The sequence below is a fragment of the Adelges cooleyi genome, unplaced genomic scaffold (genome assembly GCF_023614345.1).
Source record: "Adelges cooleyi isolate 19-005CV unplaced genomic scaffold, UGA_ACOO_1.1 ACOO_flye_CR_arks_rails_tigmint_CR_PRNA_30, whole genome shotgun sequence".
Taxonomy (NCBI): Eukaryota; Metazoa; Arthropoda; class Insecta; order Hemiptera; family Adelgidae; genus Adelges; species Adelges cooleyi.
The window spans coordinates 10860491-10879261 of record NW_026095971.1 but is presented as its reverse complement, the minus strand read 5'-3'; the positions used below and the strand labels follow the sequence as shown (position 1 = coordinate 10879261).

The 18771-nt window shown below is 31.1% G+C and overlaps 2 protein-coding genes across 2 annotated transcripts; both read right to left on the bottom strand.

The window, feature by feature from the left end:
- Window positions 1-6: 6 nt before the first annotated feature.
- On the bottom strand, window positions 7-2329 carry LOC126838548 (E3 ubiquitin-protein ligase rnf146-like). Its single transcript, XM_050573052.1, has 4 exons — window positions 2017-2329; window positions 1765-1923; window positions 748-1008; window positions 7-499 (listed from the first exon to the last, which is right to left on the bottom strand). The coding sequence occupies exons 1-4, from the start codon at window positions 2078-2080 to the stop codon at window positions 285-287; spliced, it is 699 nt and encodes a 232-aa protein (XP_050429009.1). The 5' UTR covers window positions 2081-2329; the 3' UTR covers window positions 7-284.
- Window positions 2330-5505: 3176 nt separating this feature from the next.
- LOC126839358 (sodium channel protein Nach-like) lies at window positions 5506-13541 on the bottom strand. Its single transcript, XM_050574647.1, has 9 exons — window positions 13378-13541; window positions 12072-12272; window positions 11857-12010; window positions 11416-11549; window positions 11110-11209; window positions 10767-11043; window positions 10508-10670; window positions 10265-10368; window positions 5506-5624 (listed from the first exon to the last, which is right to left on the bottom strand). The coding sequence occupies exons 1-9, from the start codon at window positions 13539-13541 to the stop codon at window positions 5506-5508; spliced, it is 1416 nt and encodes a 471-aa protein (XP_050430604.1).
- Between the last annotated feature and the right edge of the window lie 5230 nt (window positions 13542-18771).

Here is an 18771-nt window from a genome sequence, read left to right as displayed (position 1 = left end):
TTAATTATTCAATATTTTAACACACCATAAAATGAATTTAGAATAAAATCTATTCATAGACTGATGAAACTACTTAACAACAATAACACTTATCACTTACATACTTTGCAAGATTTATAAAATTCATAATTAAGGCAAAAGAATTAAATTTTACTTAAATATGATTATTTAAGTATAATAAATCGTGTTTAGTCTTGATGAGTATAATAATTAAAATTCAAAAATGTTTCATAAAGTTTAAATTGATGTATACAATAAAAGTTAAAATAGAGAAATTGGAATAGTTAATGAACACCGGCAACACCTTTAACAGCTATGTTGTTGGCATTTTCTCGTTTCACTTTTCTTCTTCTGTTAGGACATTCCTTACTGAATTGCACGTTTCGATCAAGATCTATTGTATACATAGTACCACAAATGAGTAAATCGAATTTCATGTTGCTGAGTTTAAAGTTTTGTTCAATTTCTTCCGATGTTCTTTTTTCATACTGCCACCAACCTAAAAATAAATGAATAATTATATCATGTTATTATCGTGAAACATATTTATTTAAATTTTAGAATATCTTTATAAATAAGGGTGGGTACATATACAATATTACATTTTGGTTGTTTTATATAGGTATTTAAAAATCAAAACCTAGTTTTTGAAAAAGCCGAATAATTTAGTATCACAAAATTTTTTTGTAGTTATATAAAAAATGTCCAGCTATTTATAATAGATATAAATCTATACATTTCACATACCATTTTTGCCTTCATAAAACCACTGATAACCATCATCAAGTGTTTCAATTTCTTGCCGTTCCAGTACGGTAGGATTTTTATCGAAATCAACAGGTATTGCCTGGCGGCATAACGGGCATTTTTTCGCCCTTCTAGATGCACCTTTAACACATAAGAAACAGAATACATGGCCACAAGGAATACGTGTAGGAATCACAGCCGTTCCTAAGCAAACTGGACAATCAATACATTCACTCTTGAGATCTTCTGCAGATTTCTTTTCTGAAATATAAAACAACTAGGTATTAATATAATTTTATTGAAACACTTAATTTTGTTTGTAATATATAATTTATATATATTAATATCTACAATTTTTCGTAGTGATAACCTATACAAAGTAATCACTAATCACTTATAATTGTTTAACGTTCAATTATTCATTATTTAGGCTAATACTATTAATAATTTATTATTTTTAGCTCCTTAGTAATGCAAAACTTCCTTACACTGAAAAGGTATACTGAAATAATAATTAAATAAGCTTAAATGGAGTAATTGATATGATGTGCGCTTATTCATGCAAAACTGGAGAATATTATTAGAGAACTTTGATAAGTATCGTCCAAATAAAAAAAAAATCTTGTAAAAAAATTTAAAATTTACATTTATAATGTAAATGATCAAGATTATTAAAAACATAGAAATTACCATTACAACTGATTATTTTGATATAATGAATGATAATATTCTTCATTTTTTATTATCCTAGTCTTATTTTAACAAAACCAATTTTTATCATGTATTCAACAAATATTACAGTCACATAAACAAGTTTTTAAAAACATTGCATGTAACTAATGGGTACGATGAAAATTAAAAGAAAATGGAATAGTCCGAATGTGCATAAATTATTTCAACAATGGGATATCTATTATAATATTTACATACAATTCTCATACAAAATGTTTACTGCTGATGATTGGAACACAAATACACAATATATATTATTACAAAAAAAAGAAGTTCAACACTAACCATTCTTCTTTGATTTTTTTGAATGAGGTTTTTTTTTAGTATCATTTTCTGATTGGTTTTTTGATATAGATTTTTTAACACCTCCGCTGCTTTCAGCTGAATTTGACGTAGCATTACTAACACTTGCCGATAAAGTTTTCTCCGATGTTTCAGTCTTATCTAACAAACGCAACAAATGTTTATCAATTATACGAAATACAAAATAAACAGGGGCCATTAAAATTTTTAGTTGGATATTTTTGGTACACATACCTTTCTCTATTGATTCGCCGTTATTAGAAATGTTGTCTTCCGACCGTTTTAGAGAAGCGGCCATAATCACAAATAGTCAGGAGACAATGCTTTGAAGATCGGAATTCGGATGATCCTTGTAGACTACAAGAACACTATCGTTAAAACGGTAATTCGTGTTTAAAAAAAAATACTATATTAATATGAGACGATGGCCAGCAATTTGTGTTATTGATCATTAATCGATAATGCTCGTTGCTGTCAACGGTGGAAAAGCTTTGTTTTCATATTGAATGTTGAATGTTGATAATAGCAAATTCTGTGGTACTGTCATTTGTTGTTGTGGTCGTCCGCCAGGTAGCGCTACAGTAGCCCTCACTGCACACAGTTGACGGTACAGTGTTGCTGGAATGAAGGAGTCAAATAAAATAATTGCCCCACAATACAACAAGATCGATGACACACTGAACATAATATGTAGGTCAAATAAAAGCAACACTATATCCATATCTTAATGTTTGCCTTGGCGCACATTGTAAGATATATCATATATCACATAAGGAAAACCAAAAATCACGATTACAGAAATAGTCGATTTACAATATTTAAATAACGTCACCTGTCGCTGCTTACCTACTGCAATCGCGATTGTCGTCGATATTTAATACTATATAGCTGCTCGTGTACCAGGCTTCGCGTAGGTTATTAAATACCGGTTAACGTAAGTGATACATTATAATTATTTATAGTAGACCCGGCTACGTATTGCTGTGGCTCAATTATAATATGTTGAATTAATATTATATTAAACTATTCAATACAGTCAAATTAATATTCACTAATAATTAATAAAGATAAAAACGTTTGAAATCAAATCACGGCGCCATCTATTGGATGCTGACCCAACCTAGATAACAAAAGATGTTAAAGTGTTGTGTCGATAAACTAACTTACACCGCCATTTGTTAGAAACTTATGAAACTTCCAAATAATTACAACCCTTAGTCCAATAATAAACATTTTTTACCATTTTGTATAATTATTTATTATTTACGTCCTTACTACACACTACACTGAATTATTTGTCATAATACGTAGTACCTACGCTAAAATAAAATCTCATTATTATTTTATTTACATCAAAGTTAAATACATTTTTTTCTTAAAATCTTATAAAAGATTAGTAATATTAGACACCCGTATGTTATGACTAAACCGTACTGTACCTACATATCTTTTGGAAATACTTTTGTTGGTTATTTTAAAATATAAAAACATTTCCAAATCGACCATTCATGATGTTCAGTAGATAAAAAAGTTGAATTTTATATAATTTAAAAATTACAATTAACATCAACAAAAAATGTTCTTCAATTTCTTGAATTTAACCTATCTGTAGTGTTATACCTAACACTACATATCGCAACTTAAAAAGGTTACAACACTACTTAATATTATACTCTACTCATTTTTTTTATTAAGGAAACTCAAATGAAATAACACAATTATTAAGATATTGAGCGCATGGCACTAAAACATTTTAGGCCTCAAATGTTTATTTATCGGTGATGGGCAATTTAAATTTTGAGTATTTTTTAACTTTTTGGAAAATAAGAAAGTCAGTTTCTTTAGTATAAAACTAGCGTTTTTAGTTTTAAACCATTTATAATATATCTATTTCTATCACTGGGTTAACCTTTATGTCATTTAGCCAGTAAAAATTTGTTTGAGAAATAAGCCATATTAGTACCATTATATCAATGTAAAATAGTTTACACAAATTTTATTTTTTTGTCGGATAAGTGGTTTTATCCGTTTTAGATATGTATAATACTGTTTTTATTTTGAATTTCTATACCATTATCTTATAGGAATTATTATACAAATTGAGTGTAGGAATAATGTTATTTATGTATAATGTTAATGTTACACACCTATACGCTGCATTTTGTATTTTATTAATATATTTCATCATCACATAGAAATTCTTGAAGAATACCTATGTAAGCCGTATGAGTTATAGTTGATTGCAGCTTGATAGAAATTAATGTTCAACTTCTTTGGCTATATCTTAACGATACCTGTCTTGTTTTTTCAGTATCAATACTAAATTTGCTCTCTACGATTTATAATAACATTTTTCGAAATATGATTTACACGGTTATATTAAATAGTTACATAGGACTCTGGACGATCCAAAACTGGTTTGTTTTACACGAGTTTGTCAACGTAAAATATTACTATATTATTATCATTTATCAAAATAATTGTTATTGAAAATACATGTTTTTTATTAGAATCACTTAGATGTTTTTTAAAGATTTGATTTTCAAAAAGATGTTGATTAGATATTTCGCGAAGATATAAGCAAATTAAAGTAGACTTGTATTAATTTCCATTACACAACACATTTTTGACTGATCGAAACCTAGTTTTAGAGAATGCTTTTAGTTATTTAGGTTTAAAATTTAGGACGGGTCACGGGAGGATGGAGTGCGGTTGAGTAATGCATGCACATAAAAATAACATTACTCGTTCTAAATTTTAAATTTTTAAACTATTAACCGGGTGAACAGGGTGTATCATGCTGCTTTGATAATTACATATAGAATAGGTAATCATAATATATTAAATTGTTAAAATTACGTATCAAATATTATATTTTGTATGCTTCACTTATTAAAACAATATTGATATATTATTATAATAAAATGAATAACCTAACCTAACCAATTTTGAGTTATTACCATTGTCAATTAGCATTTGAAATTATAATATGCGTGGAGGGAAGTACGACTGAATAAACGTGTAAGCGATTAAAAAAAAAACATTGAAGACTACCTCCCTTCTTCTTCCCCCTATACTTTTAAACGCCAATAACTCAAAAAATATTTAAGTAATAAAACTAATTATCGACAGTAATTAGTTAGATATAATTTGCATTATAATATAACTGTTCAATAAGCAAATTATATATGACATATGTTTGTTATTATTTTTTTTTAAAATAATTCGTTAAACATAAAAAACGACTTGTGTGGTTGTTTATCTTTTCGTTTAGCACATTTTCGCTAAGCTAATTTCAATATAGTATAAAAAAAATGGGCAAATATAAGTTAAATAATTAAAAAAGGTTAAATCGTTAAAATAGGGACACAGTTAAATGTATAGTTGGAATAACTAAAAATAGATAGTTATGGTAGGTTACACTAAGTAACTAAATGTTTAGTTGAACTAAAGATACAATTAGTTGGCCTGAGTCTAACTATTTATTAAGTTATTCCAACTATACATTTATTGTTTCCCTATATTAACCATGTAATTATAATAGTTCCAACTATAATTTTTTTTTGTGTAGCCATTTATTTTTTAATAAGTTATAAAACAAAGTTTGTTTAGTCATACAGTTAAATAAATGATTCATAATAAACAAACACTTTTTTTTTAAATTTATGGTGAGGTGGTGCGTAACATAATCAGACGTGTGATTATTTTGTTGAATTTTTCATGTTAATTGTCCCTCCGGCGAATTAAAAACCAAAAGAGCCTGATGGTGAAGAAGTAGGCGATTTCGACGAACGACAGTACGCTGCATCCAAGGAAAAAGGACACGGTGCCACCCAAAGAAACTGCAAACAGACGTCAAATAGTCATATTTTATATATTTACCTAATAGTGGTATAACTATAGCATGAAAATTGATTATACATATATTTTATACAGTAGGTATCAGAATGTTAGCTGTAAAAATATATCATGATGATAGTTGAAATTATAAATATTTTTGAAATGTTTGTATACAGTAATGTGACCATTTTTTAAAGCCATCTTCATATCTATCTCAGTAGCTATAATAAATGATGTAAGGCTTTAGAAAATTATTAAAGTTGTCACGGTTTAGTTTAATACATTTTTTTTATTCAGTATAAATTCTTGACATCCAGGTTTTTTAAATAAAAAAAACGTTTAAATAGGTTGAATTTTGCCGCCAGAAAAACATTGGCTTGTGGCTGCACTCATTTCGGAAGAAATTGTTGTAGCATAAAATAATGTCAAGCTATAATAACATAATAAGTTCTGCATGTATAAATGCATTTTAACTAATATGCTATGTCAAGAGCCACATAAACATCCTCATAACAAAACATAAGTACAATACAACAATTGATTAATGGCTTGATAAATTCCGAACAATAATTAAAGTGAGTATTACAATAATGTATACTATAATTCGGGTGCGTTTTAGGATGTTCCTTGAGGTGATGCGCTATTATTATTGCTATTGATTTATTTAGCATACTAAAAATATATATACACGCGGTATTAAGTACCCTTTGCGTGTCGTTTACAACTACATTACAGTTAACGGATTAGAGTATAAAAAAGTAAAGTAAAAAAAAAAAATTATTATATAATCGATGTAAGAAGGCGCGTATATACACCGATACACGTGAAAATAGATATTATTATTGTAGTAAATACTCGTACTCTTCTGAAGTCGTACCTATTAGTGGTTCCCGCGTTTATAAATTGTACTTGACAATGTACTTGATGAGTGTTATGTGTATTACTGAGAAATCAGCTCTGATCGGTCACCCCGTACCTGCGATCAATTATTGCCGTCAGATTTGTATGTTCACCTGGATTCACCATTTAACTTTAGATTTATGTGCCGCTCAACTCGTACACGTGTTCTAGCCGAGAATCGTGAAATTAGGTCTTACAATAATAATACACAGATGGTCCATGTATACTTCCTACACGCTGTACGTTTATTTAGATAGATTACCAGTTATAATAATGTGTACACGTAACAAGCTGAGCGTCAATGTTTGCCGTCGGGCGTTCATAATATTAGGAAAATTGTTTTCGGAATACAACATACTCGTACTTACAATGTCAATAATAATCGATAGTTTTTTTTCCAGATGTGTTGGTTTATTACTTCAACAATACTTGTAAGTTGTAGGCAGTGCTTTTTCAAATGATAATTATTATTGTTATACTATTCGGGTCTAGAGGTGTGAGACGATTTTAAGGGCCTTATAAACAAATGAGTCCATAAAAAAAACCAATACATAAACACTTTTTGAAAAGAATAAAAAGTAAATATTATGTCCCGACAAAAACAATTAAATAATTAAAAAATTGTAACCAACATTTGTGTATTTATTCGACATTTTTGTATTATCTGTTTCTTAAATAATTCGGTTATGTTGCTCCTAACCTTAACTATCAGAAAAGGATTGCAACTTGTTTTATCCAATTTCAATAATACAATTATTGTTTTAATTAAACGTTATGTATACCGTATAGGTACGTATTTACTTAGATTCAATCCCATCCGAATAATCCTTCAAATCTAGGTTCGAACATCCGAATACTTCAGGAATACGGATTTTAATCCCGCCACTATTGTACTAGACAATATGCTATACAAAAATAGTATAGCATAGCATAGTTTAGTAAAAATAGTAGGTACAGTTTTGTTAACAATTTGATTTTACAATGTTAAACTTCACATGTGTCGGGTCGAGAGCGTTACTGCGACAGTGATTTGACGCACTAACCGTGGTTCGAATTTCAGTCGCTGGACATTTCTCTAGCTGGGCGTGCAACCGTCTGAAGAGAGAAATGGCCACCGGCTGGTGCGGAAGGCAATGGGAAACCACTGCACTATACCCACTTCCCCAGAATGGCAACTCTCTTGCAACGACAAGGCCACCAGGCCTTTAGTAGTAGTAGAAGAAGAAGAAGAAACTTCACGTGTGGCATTATCGGTTGTGGACCAGTTGACTGTCCGTCATAGCATGACAATTGTAATATGCTATAGACAAAACTAATAACGCTTTAGATTATAACTTTTTATACATATCTATTGATCAAATATAGAACAAAAAAAATATGGGGCTCCCCATCTCCCCTAAATCCGGTCTGGGTTGTTATAGCTAACATTAATTCGATTTTTACCGCTGTCTCCATTAACTTCTAACGCCTACTATGAAATATAAATATATGATAGTAGTTATTGGATAATATAACTAAAATATTGCTATCGGTCTATTTTCTTAGGCGTTTATTACCATTGGATATTGTTTGTAGAGTACAAAATATATAAAATTATACTAATGTCATAAAGTTATATTGTAATTTGTTGGTGACATTCGAGTGAACTTTTATCATTATACAGCGTTAACCTAATATCCGGAGAATTGTCGTGTCAGACACGATTCCCAGAAACCCGACGTTCATAACTCGTGGCCACCATGCGATCGTTTTATGTAAATGGCAAACGTATTTATTGTACCGAGCAACTATGAGCATTGTATTTAAATATTTTTTTCCCCTATAGTTTTATGCGCCTTGCGTACGTCACTGCATTACCTACTGCACACCGCGTAATGTTTACACAAAAACATGCATGTAAACCGAATGGAGAAAAAAGGCATAGATACAAGTATACAATTGATATTCCGCAATATAATACAGTTATAAAACGCTAACAACTGCAAGTACTGCTGAAGCTGTGTGTACAGATAGGTATTGTTGGTGGTACAGCCCACAGGCATGTAGTACAAATCGGTTCTATTGTCGAAATAGTATTATCTCTTCTGGCAAATTTCCAAATCGACGTTCAACACAAAAAATCGACCACTCTATAATGTAAAATAATATGATAATATGTATCATTATAAGGAAATGTAATTATGTAACGTACATGGACGGGTAAATATATTTGTAAGATTTTACATGCAGAAATACATATAAATTATAATATAATTACAAAATTATAAAAAAACGTTGAAAAATAATTGAATTTAAAATATACAGTTAATAATTACTGTGTAAATCATTTTCTATTAATTAGGGGGCAATCATATTTTTCCTATAGATTGTTGTGTATTGAAACTTTTTTTTTCATGAATAAGTAATTAGAATCGCCTATCGGCGTGTCTCGACTGTTCCAGACAACATGATATATTTGCGTAAACGTCACGAAATGACAGATTAATTAAAACAAAACGGTGATTCATTATATTGTATTCAATAGGTACATTATTATTAGTAAATATTCATCTATAATGCAGGAAAAAAAATGGAGAGTTTTTGAGATCCGTGGCACCAGAAGATGCATTTAACAACTTAAGGGAATTGAAAGCGGTATGTTTTTTTAAACATTTTACACTAAAAAGTCTGATAACATTTTCACTACTCAGGTTGGTCCGATTTCAATGCTGTAAAGATATACGAGTTCTTTGGCTACTTTATTATATTATAGGTTGTATACGTTTTTAAATTTTTTTATGCTAATTGCGTTTTAATATATAAAATTTTCAAACTTGATTTTTTAATTACAAACAAAAATAAACTGAACTAGCCAGTCACACAGTTTTGTCACAGCAAAAACATTTTCTGAACTACCTAAATGGCCTACCAAATGACCTACCAAAAATTTGTATAGGTATCTATGTCAAAAATAATACCTTAAATCTTCTACAAATTAATACGAAAATAAATCGCCTAAGTGATTAAAACCACTCTTTTCTTAAAAAGCTCTATACAAAACTTCTTAAAAGCCTTCCGCTTACAATACCCTTAATATATCTTAGGTACCTAGTTGCCTTTTCCAATTACTTCTGATCAGTATTATTAAAATAGCTTAATGCTTAAAAACACCCTTAATTATTGTATACAACAAGTTTTGTGTCCATGAGAAATAGAAATGTTTTAAAAAAATGTACATTGTTCTTAGTGTTTCCTAAATGTACAGTACGGACAGTATATTAAAGCGGATAATTACATTGTTTTGACCTCCGTCGTTAGTAGCTGTAATAGCCAATAGGTAGGTATATTAGTTTATTGTACACTATAGAAAGCGCGATATTTATAATATTAACGGTTTATAGCATCGGTGTTTGTCGTGTACGACGTGGTGATAGAATAGAAAAGTTAACGTCAAAACTGAAGGGTAAGTATAGTACACGGCTAACAGTGACACGTCACCGAGTTCTACCGGTCGGCTTAGAGCTGCGTAAGAGAGCTGTACTGTTTAGCGGTCATTTACCGTACGAGTGCCCATAATAATATGATCCTAATACAAATTATTCCGTTTTTTTTTATATTTTCATAGCGGTCGCACTGTCATGTCGCCGCCGAGACTTAAGAGCTGGCCATCGTTTAGCTCAATCGTAAGCGGACTCGATTACTTACAGTGTGTGACAAACAATGAACATATATATAATGCTAAATGATTATGTTATTGGCTAACCCAGTAAATCTTCGAAGCTATAGATGACGTCGCGGCGCAACCGCGTCTTACTATATTTGTCAATGGCCCATCGGAAACGGATGTCCCACGGCACTGGATACGACCTGCGCATTCGTTACATACACTTTAAAGAATCGATCATACGATATAATATTTATGTGAGAAAATGCTTGTTTGTCGGCTTTTTCTCTCATAAATTCACCACAGAAAATGCACGCGGCGAATATTATTTATGGTGCCTACCAAGTACGCCGGGAATCTCTGTCCAAAAACAGTTTGGCGTCTTCGCACGTCATCAGACAATTGCATTCGACCGGCGTGCCGTCCGTATTTTGCAGGGTCAACAGCTTTTCCGTGTACGGCGACAAGCAGTACAGTCCTTTGAGATCGCACTCTTTGACGTTATCTGAGAACGTACAAAAAAGGGGGGGGGAAATGAAACTTAAACCCAATATTGCTCTTTCTTTCGTACCGACGACGGTTTACGGCCTAGTTACTACACCTTGGTTCATGTAAAAATGTGGCGCACACCCGCAGTACTTTAACGCCAATTTCCTCCTGCATAACATTCGACATATATTGTAACTGTAAACCGGCGTCGAAGTGTCCATGGGCTCGTTCATGAAACGGCATTGACGCTGCGACGGGCTAAGTCTTTTCAGCTCGGGAGCGGACGTCATCTCCCAAAAAGTGAATGTCGTGTCCCGTTCCATGTTCTCCATCACTACATAATACTTGTCCACTATGTCCGGCACTTCTTTGGCGTAATGCACATAGTACTGATCAACAGAGTAGAATACATATCAGTCATGAGCGAATGCACCACGTCGAATTATTTTACCAACCATAACAATTCGAGGCAAGCTCTCAGCTCTCGCGTAGCACAGCGAGTTGAAGAAATTACATGACGGTGGCGTATAGTTATTTCTTATTAGTGGGATTCCACTTGGAAAACATAGCAAGAATATTAGGTTAAACATTAAATAATTGTATTCAACAATTATACTCATAATTTATATGCGAGAGGTATGTAATTACATATAATTAAAAAAAAACTATAATTATATCATGTTTGTTAATAAATCAATACTAATGGTAATTATTAATCATTACGTTAACGAATTGAGAATATTAAAATATAATTATCTTACTTTGGTCGTAAGTAGTCGGTTATCGTACCACTAAATGTGTAGCATTCGCCCATTTCAGTTAGAACGGGGTAGAAAGAGATATTTTGGTAGTCGGCGTTAAATATGGTAGTCTTGAAACGAAGCTCAGCGTGGACCTAAGTATAGTGGTTTTAAACACAGTGGTCTATGATTGCTTTATGCAATTTGTATTTTTTCAATATTGCACTCAATCAGCGGCGCAATTAGTAATTTTATTTAGGAGCAGTTTAAACATCTAAAGTAGTAATAGTAATACCTTTCAGTCTTTAGATGTACATGTATAGTTAGGGTAGCCTTTGATTAAAATAAAATAAAAAGTTAGGATTGAGTTATAATCCCTCAACCCTATCTGGTTGCACCAATAACATGATTATAAGTAGTCACTAGTAAGTAAACGAATAGAATTTTCAAAATTCTAGTTACCTTTGAGGATAGATCTTTAATACTGATCTTATTTAGATCTGGGTCTTTGGCGTAGGGTTCCATTAAATGGGTGTTTTCATATGTTACGTTTACTGCTTCATTTATAAACTTCATGTAGTAGTCAAACTTATCTCCTGAACTTACGTTCCACTTCCTACGATAGGTGCAAATAATTTTAATAAATTAGTTTTTAGTATACCTATATTTAAACTGACTTGATTATGTACGCTTTGGCTAGATCTTCGTTCACAGGATTAGCGTAACAAAAGGTGGCGCTCGGAAATTGTATATACCAGTATCGGTAATTTTTTTGCACAGTTATCACTGTTGGATTTGTATTGTATCTGTTGTAACTATTGTACATCAAATTGTAAGACCCGTAAATCGACAAGACCACGCACAACAACCACAACCCTCTAAAAGTATTGTAATAATTATGTTTTCAAATGTTATGTGGAGTAAACAGTATACATAAAACGATGAAAAATTTAAGATCATAGTGTCCTACAAATATTTTTCACAAAAAAAAGAATTAAAAATATTGAATATTGAAACGTTGAGTGTTTTTCGTTATGTTTTTTTGCGTAGAAAAATCATTTGAACGAAAAATGATAAGTGCAAACTCATACCTAAGTACCTTTTACAAATTGGCTAAAAAAAATGTCGTAAAACAAATTTAAACTAATATTGCCTTTGTTTCATATTTTAATAAATAGCCGTACTTAGACATATCTCTTATCATTTCTTATTTTTTTTACAATCCGGAATTTGTATTTAACAAAATATAAAATATTAAAACTCCTAAATAGCATGTTCAGCAATAATATATTTTCAGAGACTTAAAAATATATTCTTTTTTTACTTTTGATGGGGAGCGAGATTTTTTTTTTTGTGTTGCTGAACTAACTACATTTCCTTTACTACCGAATAGATTCCTTCAAGTAACAAGTCTATAGATTAAAATATGTACATTAAAGGTACAATGTTAGCCAACAATTTTAAAAGTACTCCCTTCCCCTTCCATCTACAGAATCGAATCGAAGCGTTTTAATTATAAATCTCATTTATAATAATTTTTAAAGTCTACACTAGCCTCACTAGTCTCTATCTTACTATGCACCAATTCCACTGTGCTGGCTTTTTCCTCCTTACTTTTTAAGTGGGTACTTCGAAATTGATTGAATTTTTTTAAATAATAATACTTAAAATATAACTTTTAAATTTATAATTTTTTTTTTATTTATTAAAAAACGTACTGTTTAATAATTACAAAATAAGTTTTTTATTAATCACAATTTAATTTAAGTAATAGCTATTAGATATTAGCTAGTTATTATACAAACTAATAATAAATAATTTTGTTATTTATAGTGACTTAAGATGAAATTATAAACATCAAGCATTGATAACAACATAATATTTTCATTATAATAACATATTATATTTTAGTCGTTTTCATATCAATTGCAATGGGAATGATATATTGTGTAGGTACATATAATAAAAATTGTATATACTCACACCTCTACGAAATGTATATTGGACAGCCCTACGTGTCGTATGCCATGCAGAGTAGTCGTCTCGGAAAATTCTCTCAAGTACAATAGAGAGACCTTGACGGGTCTCCATAAGTCTTTTTTGACATAATCGTTATTGTTTATCTTCCTTCGTCGTATAATATGCATGTCTATGGCGGAACTATACTGACTGACAAGAAGAAATTCGCATTTTTCCCATATAGTAGTTGTCACGTAACCGACCACTAATGCATGATCCACCATTTCGTTTTTATTTGATCGACGGCGATATCACAAAGTAATGTGCTTTTACAGTATTATTATACTAATGGATAAATTATATCCACTATATCATTTTTTACCGGCTTCGTAAGCCAACGTTATTATTTACAAAGTTCCATTAATATAAAACATTTGATTTGAAGGTTATTACCATTGTACCTATTGTACTACTACGCAGTATAGTAAGCTATAATTAATTAATTTAATCCATTAAATCTCTAAGTGAAACAATTGTTGTTAGTAAATATTAATGATTACATAATATTTACTATAAATATTAGCTAATTAAGTAGGTATATGTTGTTGAATGAATGACAAATTTTTTTCTATAGTTATAATAATATGTAACACAAATAAAATAAAATGTTTTTTTAAATATGACTCATCACTCAAATAAAACATAATAAGTTATATTGGTTATCACATTATTTACACATGTCATTTTATCCTCAACTATGTACCTATGATACTTCTTTCTTTATATTAAACAATACAGATTACCTCGTGATATAATGTTAATATTATTGTGCATTTAAATCGGTACACTCAATAAAGACAAGTGACATTTTTGCGAGCTCACGTACATGGTATTTTTTATTATATTATAACGATATACATTTCTGGTATATAACATGCGTTCAATTAAAAAAAAAAAAAAAATTACTTGCCGCCTTATTACAAGCTTGCGTTTGTACTCATTTTCGCAAGCCCACGGAATGGTCGGCATATGTACACACTGAGATAGACAGAAGTGCATGTGTGTGTGTGTGTGTGTGTGAGGAAAAAATAAAAAAGACTTAGAAAGAGATGGAGATAGAGTTGGAGACGATCGAGGGCAATTCGTTTGTCGCGAGTTTTTCGCTAGCCGTTTGTGCGACTATGTGCATATTATACACTTATACTTATTATATTATATACACACATATATATATATATGTGTGTGTGTGTGTGTGTGTATAAACGATGCATTGTCGAGTCGTGCATTTACGTAAAAAATAATCAGTAGAGTCGTTTAAAGTGTACCGAAATACTGTGCGGTGGCGGCGCGGCGGCTCATGTGAAAAGAGCTCGACTCAGATCAGATGGTACGTGACGCTCGTTAGGGCCCGTGGGTTAATGTCTGTCGGTCGGCTTCTAGTCATACGCACGCAAGGGGGGCACCATGGCTAGACTCGGCGCTACTATTTGTATATTATTATTATGTACACGACCGCGGCGGTCGTTACAGTGATAATATAATAATGTAACCCCGAGAATGGAGTTAGGCACACGAAGTGAAACAAAAAACCCAAATGTCTTTTAATTGAAAACACCAATTCGTTAGTTTATTGCGTAACTTTAATAATTCTGATAGCCAACGACTAACAATAAGACGAGAAACGATTATTCATAAAAATCAAAACATAATATAATTGAGAATTCAGTTAACAGTCCTAATTTTCTGTAGCAACGATTAAGCGTCGTCATAAGGTAGGTGTAGGTTTTTAGAACTACACTTCCATCAATAAAATCTTTGAGAAATAAAAAACTTATTTTTTTTTAGAGATTTAGAATGTTGTTGTTATTATATTTCAAAAATTAGTATGGTGATTCGATTATGGCAAAAGTATGGTCACCCATCCGTTTACACGGAGTGGTTAGCACGGCATAACGTTTTTTGAATAGTCGGAAGCTGTAAACTGTCATAAGAGTATAAGACACTTTTATAACACAGAATATAAGCACAACTATTTTAATCGCCGATTCTTTTTTATTAAACCCAAAACTGTATGTATAGTTTTGTATTAATTTTTATATCTGTAGTCAAGTAGGGTGTTAGATAGACTGGTAAGGTGAATGGACACTTCTATGGATCATATACGCTTTAGCTATAATTTATACTCATTAAATAACAAAATTAAAGACTATCATTAGTCCATTCTTGTTTTGCAAAAATGTACAAATTGTATTTAAAAAAATAGTTACAGTCTACTTAAGCCTTACGGCTAAAATTATAAAACATGGAACATGCTTTAGTCTGCTGGCTCTTGAATAATGATTATTTCCGATCTATAATCTCCTTGTGATATATGATGATAGTATAATCTTAACTTTATGTTTTGGCCAAATGTTGTCTAGTATTTTTTTAACGTAGGTTTATTAACAACATCAACCTGGTCAGTTATTTTGGATAAATTTAACGATTCATTTGATTGTGCTCGTTGTGAAATTATTTTCATTTATAAGGATGAATATTTGGTTAACCATTTAAAAAAAATATCAATGAATGAATTTGTACCTTTTATGATTTACTTAAAACAATATTATTGTAAATCAATTTATCTATCATATAAAATATGGCTGTGAATAAGTAATAGTAATAAGTTTATACAACAATCAAATAATTTAGGTATTTGACGCACTGAATATAATTATTATTGTATAATAGTTGTCCAGGTATAAAATCTTAAAAGACTTGCCGTCTATAGAAATTTTATACACACATATCTGGGGCTTGGGTCAAAAAGAGCTAATCTCATTTTTTGGCCACAATGAGTTAGTCCACTAAATAGTAAATACAAAAATGTAAACATACTTTGTATACTTACTGTGAAAAAATGGCACTCTGAGGGTGATATTTAAATAACTTATGAAGAGTTTTGTAAAAAGTTAACATAAAGCATAATGAAAAAAGGAAAACTTAAAGTCCATATGCCCAAAGTTGCAAAAAGTGAGTTTGACCTTTTTTAACACAAGCCCCAGATATATATAATATAAAAAAGCAACCGCTAGACCACGTTCGTGACACTATTTCGTGTCGCAATTATTGTGTCGTTTTCGAGCTTGGGGGTTAAAGCTAAAGCATGTTCCATCTTTATACTGATGCGTCTATAGCTGATGCATTTTTTTTTGCAAAAAACTAATCATAAATTATGTTCTACGGAAAATGGCATAATACCTCGTACAGAAATCGGATTATAAATATTTATAATTCGTATTTTCTGTTTGAAAGAGAGGACATTGAAGTTCTTACAGTTATTAAATTTCGATTTCCAAAATTAAATTAAGTTTCTATATGCCCGTAATAAAATTTTTAGTAAGATTCATTTTTACAAACTAGTTTAATCCATTTTTTTGTCGCTTCCGAGTACTGGCATTTTAATAAAACAATTAAGTACAATGTAGTAAAGTTTTCTGTTTCAAACATAAATAAATGATTATTTCACGACGCTCATGTCCAAAAGTACCTGTTTTTGTTCCAGCGTACTGATTATACTGTATTTATCGAACTACCACAGAATAAATGAAATCAGAATGGAAACATTGATAATATAACATGGGTAATATAGGACGCATTATCTATGACCTTCGGCCATTTTCTCAGTGGTTGGTATTTTATCATTATATCTATATCTAATATATAAATATATAATACATATTTATAAATAAATTAAAAAAAAATAATATAAAATAATAAATAATAAATATATTATCATATTTTTTTCGGACCATGCAGAAAATGGCTGCCGTTTTTTGTTTACACTATAGCTTTCCGTTCTGATTTAATTTATTCTGTGGTACTACATCGAATGATTCCATAATAAATATTTTCTATGTTTTACATTTTAATAATACTGATATCATCCACGGGCTTTAATTATTTACAACATTTGTGTATCAAAATAAAAATTGTATTGTGCTTGCGGAATCGGTAAAAGCGTTAAACTATATTTTGTAATAACATGTAAACTATATTATTATAGAAGAAGAATAAAAAAAGGGCGGCGATGGTTATCGCGCTGCCGCTGTGCGAACGGGCTGTGGATCGAAAGCCGATCTCTTTGCTTCATGCCGACACAACCACTAGGATGATGTGACTGTGTGTTGTACGCCGTGGTTAAAGCTAATTTACGTGCCACGAACTGATGAATAGACCGTTTTCGTGAAACCAGAACGACCGCAAATTTCCGCTATTCTCATGTCGGCAAAACTAGAGTTCAACTACACACGCCAACGGGACATTTCTTCAGTATTCTGACAATAACAGAAGTTTTTAATTTGTATACAACCAAACGAGTATTTGCAGGATCCTGAATATTTGACGATAATCGCAAACAAAATGTAATAAATTCAAAATAACTGAGAAATGCGATGCAATGATTCACAAAACAAAACATTAACCTATTCTTTTAAACACGAATTTATTAATATACAGGGTAATTTAAAAAGAATGTACCGATTCCTTAATTAAATATTTTATTAAGGAAAAATAGCAAACAAATCGAACTTATAAATTATAATACAAACATTTTACTCACAGTCAAGTTTTATTTCACATGTTACAAGTGTTCAATATGGCCACCCCTTACAGCACGGACAACATCAAGATGATATGAGAATTCTTCCCCAACACTTTGAAGCATATCTATTGAATTGATCGTCGTTGTTATTTGGTGTTTTAAGTTATTCAGGTCAGTTGGTAATGGCGGAATAAAGACTTTATCCTATACAAACCCCCATAGAAAAAAAATCACAAACTGTGAGGTCAGGAGATCTAGGAGGGCAAGCCAAAGAGCAATGTCTTGGGCCCCTATCCGACCAATCCATCGCTGTGGCAGTTTTTAATTAAAAAATGCTCTAACTGATAGGCTACAGTGGCCAGTGGGGAATGAATTCATTTGAATCAGCTTCCATTAAAGGGAAGAGCCAGTTTCGTAACATATCCTCGTAGATTTGCCCTGTGACAGATTTTACCTCGAAGAAAAATGGGCCATAAACCTTGGTGCAGGATACAGCACAGAAAAAGTTTACCTTATGATACCGATGCATCTGGCGCGGTTACGTGACAACCATCTGAAACTTAGAAAACTAATCTTTCAAACAGCCACTCCATCATTCTGATTCATACATTTACTAACAAAATATTTGATCATGAAATTGGTTCATTCTTTTTGAAATTTTTTTTGGCATTACGCCAGGCTAAGTTCCAGCAAAGCCAATGTATCTTTACACGAACCAATTCACCCAGTTTTTCTTACCCACATATCTCGGTTTCCTCTTAAGATAAGCTTTTGAAATTTGAAACATAGATTAAGCTCGAGTAGCATAGGATACTGTACAAATTTGAGCCCTTAAT